Source organism: Bison bison, unplaced genomic scaffold (genome assembly GCF_000754665.1).
Source record: "Bison bison bison isolate TAMUID 2011002044 unplaced genomic scaffold, Bison_UMD1.0 scf7180017472748, whole genome shotgun sequence".
Taxonomy (NCBI): Eukaryota; Metazoa; Chordata; class Mammalia; order Artiodactyla; family Bovidae; genus Bison; species Bison bison.
The window spans coordinates 2,709-7,493 of NW_011378614.1; the positions used below are offsets into that span (position 1 = coordinate 2,709).

A 4,785-nucleotide genomic window follows, 5' to 3' on the forward strand; every position below is an offset into this window, starting at 1 on the left:
CTCTGCTATCTAGTCAAGGCTATGGTTTTTCCAGTGGTCATGTATGGATGTGAGAGTTGAACTATAAAGAAAGCTGAGCACCAAAAAATTGATGCTTTTGAACTGTGTTGTTGGAGAAGACTCTTGAGAGTCCCTTGGACTGCAAAGAGATCCAACCAGTCCATCCTAAAGGAAATCAGTCCTGGGTGTTCATTGGAAGGACTGATGTTGAAGCTGAAGCTCTAATACTTTGGCCACCTGATGTGAAGAGCTGACTCATTGGTAAAGACACTGATGCTGGGAAAGATTGAGGGCAAGAGGAGAACGGGACGACAGAGGATGAGATGGTTGGATGGCACCATCAACTCGATGGACATGGGTTTGGGTGGACTCTTGGAGTTGGTGATAGATAGGGAGGCCTGGCGTGCTTCGGTTCATGGGGTCGCAAAGAGTTGGACACTACTGAGCTACTGAACTGAACACATAAAATAGATAAATAATAACCTATTGTATAGCACAGCGAACTCTACTCAGTGCTCTGTGGTGATGTAAAGAGGAAGTAAATCCAAGAAAGAGGGGATATATATATATATATATATATATATATATATATATAGGTCATTGTTGTTTGGTCGCTGAGTTGCATCTGACTCTTTTGTGACCTCATGGACTGTAGCCTGAGACACTCCTTTGTCCATTGGATTTCCCAGGCAAGAATACTGGAGTGGGTTGCCATTTCTTTCCTCAGAGGATCTTCCCAACAAGGGATGGAACCCCGGTCTCCTATTTGGCAGGCAGATTTTTTTACCACTCAGTCACCTAGGAAACCCTTACATGTATATATAAGGTATTAAGTTTGCTGTAAAGCAGAAGCTACCACAATGCTGTAAAGCAATTATGCTCAAATAAAAATTAATAAAAATAAATAAACTCTTTGTCAGGTAACTCTAAGAGCCAAATACCCTGGGAAAATTTTTTAATGTTTCTTTTTCCTCTTGTTTTCCATGAGATCTCTTTTATGTAAGTGTTTTTAAAATCACAAACATTGTAGATAAAAAGTTGTACAAATCCTTCAGAAAGGATTTTGTTTTGCTTCTTCTATTTAGGGGTAGATTAAGGATAGAGCAACTTATTTAACTCATTCTTAGGGCAAAGCTTGGCTTAAAACAGTAATCGTGGCATTGTCAGGACCAGGGCTGTTCATAGAGAAAGGGAACACTAGATTATGGTAACTTTACTGGTATGTTACAGCTTTCATCTCAGCTCCATCACTAGGTCATTATTATTATTATTATTATTTTATTTTGAATTTTTTACTTTGTATTGGGTTTAGCCGATTAACAATGTTGTTACAGTTTCAGGTGAACAGGCAGGGACTCAGCCATACATATACATGTATCCATTTCCCCCCAAAGTCCCCTCCCTTCCTAAAAATTATTTTGCTTAACTGAGTTTCCTGTTCTTCAACCCTCCCAACCCTCTAATCATCGCTCTTTTTTCAGGAAATCACACCCAGGTGCTGCCCCAGTGCAATGACTCTTGTGTCTGAACAAGCAGGGTCTGCAGCCTCAGAGGAGAGCGCCCCCTACTGCTCACGTGAGGGTCCCACAGGACAGAAGACCCTATTCATTCCCCAGGTCAGCGCCTCATTGTCCCATTTCTCTCTCCTCAGACAGTAGACAGCTCCGCCAGGTGGATGGGGGCGGTCCCTACGCCGGGAGAGTGGAGATCCTTGACCAGGGCTCCTGGGGCACCATCTGTGATGACGGCTGGGACCTGGACGATGCCCGCGTGGTGTGCAGGCAGCTGGGCTGTGGGGAAGCCCTCAGTGCCACGGGGTCTGCTCACTTCGGGGTAGGATCAGGGCCCATCTGGCTGTATGACCTGAACTGCACAGGAAAGGAGTCCCACGTGTGGAGGTGCCCTTCCCGGGGCTGGGGGCAGCACGACTGCAGACACAAGGAGGACGCCGGGGTCATCTGCTCAGGTCAGCACTCCACACTGTCCACAGGCAGGGGGAGGGGAGGGCCCAGGAGGACGGGGGTCTGAACCCTGAGGGAGAGATGCTGAAAGGACCAGAGAAGGAGGCTTCCTCCCATAGAGCCTGTCTTTCCAGCAGACGTGAAGACGAGGTGCTTTCACTGCCTCCTGCAGCAGCTGAGATTCTGGTCCTGTCTCCTCAGTAGTGTTTGCTGGCATAGCCTTTTCTCAGTTTTCCTTGTAATCAGGGCTCACTCTTCTGGTACATAGGGTAGAGAAGTCTTAAAGCCAAGGTGCTAGTTTTTTTTTTTTTTTTTGTAACAAATTACCACATAGTTAATGGTTTAAAACAACACATTTACTTCCTTACACTTCTGTAGCTTAGATGTCCGGCAGGAATCTCACTGGATGGGGATCAAGGTTTCAGTAGGGTCACATCACCTCTGAGCCTCTGGGAAAGAATCTGTTTTTTGTCTTTTCAAGCTTCTAAAAACTGCCTGCCTGCCTTTGGTCATAACCCCCTTCTGTTCATCATCAGACCAGCAAAGCTCCACCTCTCTAACTGTTATACATATTCACATCTCCCTCTAACCAGAACTAGGAAAAGTATTCCACTCTAAAGGATAGTGAGTCTAAGATTGTGATTAGAATGTGCTCAGGTGGTTAATCCATTATATTTCAGGGTAATCTCAAGGTCCTTACCTTAATCACATCTGTAAAGTCCCCTTTGCCAGATAAGGAAACAGTCACAGATCCATTATTCTATCTGCCTCCACACTGTCCACATCACACCCCTTTCATACACTCTTTTAGATGTTTTGTCAGGAAGCAGGAGTCAGCTCTCTCTCCCTGCAGGTGTCCAGGTTGGTCTTCCTCAGTTTATATTCACTACATCATGGTGGTAGAAATATTTAGAAAGACAGACACAGAGGGACAGAGTCAGATAAAAAGGAGACAGGTTTGACTCTGGTCATCTAGTGGATTTGCTTCCTCAGCTGGGTCAGAGATGAATGTTCACAATTTTGGGGAGAGAGGAAAACCCAGAGCACTGAGCTGGGTTCTCACTGTGTCCTGTCTCCTCCCTTTCAATCTCAGGTTCCTGGCCCTCAGGATGGTGAGCGAGGACCAGCAGTGTGCTGGGTGGCTGGAAGTTTTCTACAATGGGACGTGGGGCAGTGTCTGCCACAGCCCCATGGAAGACATCACTGTGTCCATGATCTGCAGACAGCTTGCCTGTGGGGACAGTGGAAGTCTCAACGCTTCTGTTGGTCTCAGGGAAGGTTCTAGACCCCCGTGGGTAGATTTAATCCAGTGTCAGAAAATTGATACCTCTCTCTGGCAGTGTCCTTCTGACCCTTGGAAGTACAGTTCCTGCTCTCCAAAGGAGGAAGCCTACATCTCATGTGCAGGTGACTTATGTCTGTTTCTGTGTCTTTCCCAACCCTGTAGGATGTTGTTAGTGAGATTTGATATTTTAAAATCTAAGTGATGGGTTTAAGTTGAGTTTATAAAATGAAGTTGGATGGAGCTAATTTAATCCACATGTTCCAAACTTGCTTTTATTAAAAGTTTTTAATTGATATAATTGACATAACATTATATTGTTTGCTGTGTACAACATAATGCTTATATATTTGTGTATATTGATAAATGATCACTACAGTAAGTCTAGTTATATCCACAACCATATATATAGTTAAATATTTTTTTATATGATGAGGATGTTTAAGATGTATTTTCTCATCATCTTTCAAACAGACAGTATGGTATTCACTATAGTGACCATGCTGTTTATCTCTTCACCTATTAATTTTATAACTCAAGTTTATACCTTTTGATTACATTTGCCACACCAAATTCCCCACCTCTGGCAGGCACCAACCACTCAGCATCTCTGAACTTGCTTTTTGTTTTAAGATTACACATATAAATGAGATTTTATGGTATTTTTCTTTCTCTGTCTGATTTGTTTCGCCTAGCATAATGCCCTCAAGGTCCATCCGTGTTGAAACTGGCAAAATTTTCTTCTTTTTTAAGCGTGGATATATGTCTATGTTACATTTTCTTTATCCATTCATCCATCGCTGAAGACTTACCTTGTTTGGCTCTTGTATACATTGCTACAAAATACTAAAAAGTAATGCTGTTAAAGTGCTGCAGTCAATATATCAACAAATTTGGAAAATTCATCAGTGGCCACAGGACTGGAGAAGGCCAATTTTCATTCCAATCCTGAAGAAGGGCAGTGCCAAAGAATGTTCAAACTACTGCACAATTGTGCTCATTTCACATGCTAGCAAGGTTATGCTTAAAGTCTTTCAAGCTAGGCTTCAGCAATAAGTGAACTGAGAACTTCCAAGATGTACAGCTGGGTTTAGAAAAGGCAGAGATCAAATTGCCAACATTTGTTGGCTCATAGAGTAAGCAAGAGAATTCCAGAAAAACATCTGCTTCATTGACTAGACTAAAGCCTTTGACTATGTGGACTGCAAGGAGATCCAACCAGTCCATTTGGAAGGAGATCAGCCCTGGGATTTCTTTGGAAGGAATGATGCTAAAGCTGAAACTCCAGTACTTTGGCCACCTCGTGTGAAGAGTTGACTCATCGGAAAAGACTCTGATGCTGGGAGAGATTGGGGACAAGAGGAGAAGGGGACGACAGAGGATGAGATGGCTGGATGGCATCACTGACTCGATGGACATGAGTCTGGGTGAACTCCAGGAGTTGGTGATGGACAGGGAGGCCTGGCGTGCTGCGATTCATGGGGTCGCAAAGAGTCAGACACGACTGAGCGACCGATCTGATCTGATGTGGATCACAAGGAA

The 4,785-nt window shown here is 43.8% G+C and overlaps 1 protein-coding gene across 1 annotated transcript; it reads left to right on the forward strand.

The window, feature by feature from the left end:
- Positions 1-1,616: 1,616 nt before the first annotated feature.
- LOC104987379 (antigen WC1.1-like) lies at positions 1,617-3,368 on the forward strand (the record flags this gene model as incomplete). The annotated part of the gene is made up of 2 exons (XM_010838290.1): positions 1,617-1,970; positions 3,055-3,368. Coding segments are annotated over 2 exons (668 nt in total), but the record flags the coding sequence as incomplete, so codon positions are not given.
- Between the last annotated feature and the right edge of the window lie 1,417 nt (positions 3,369-4,785).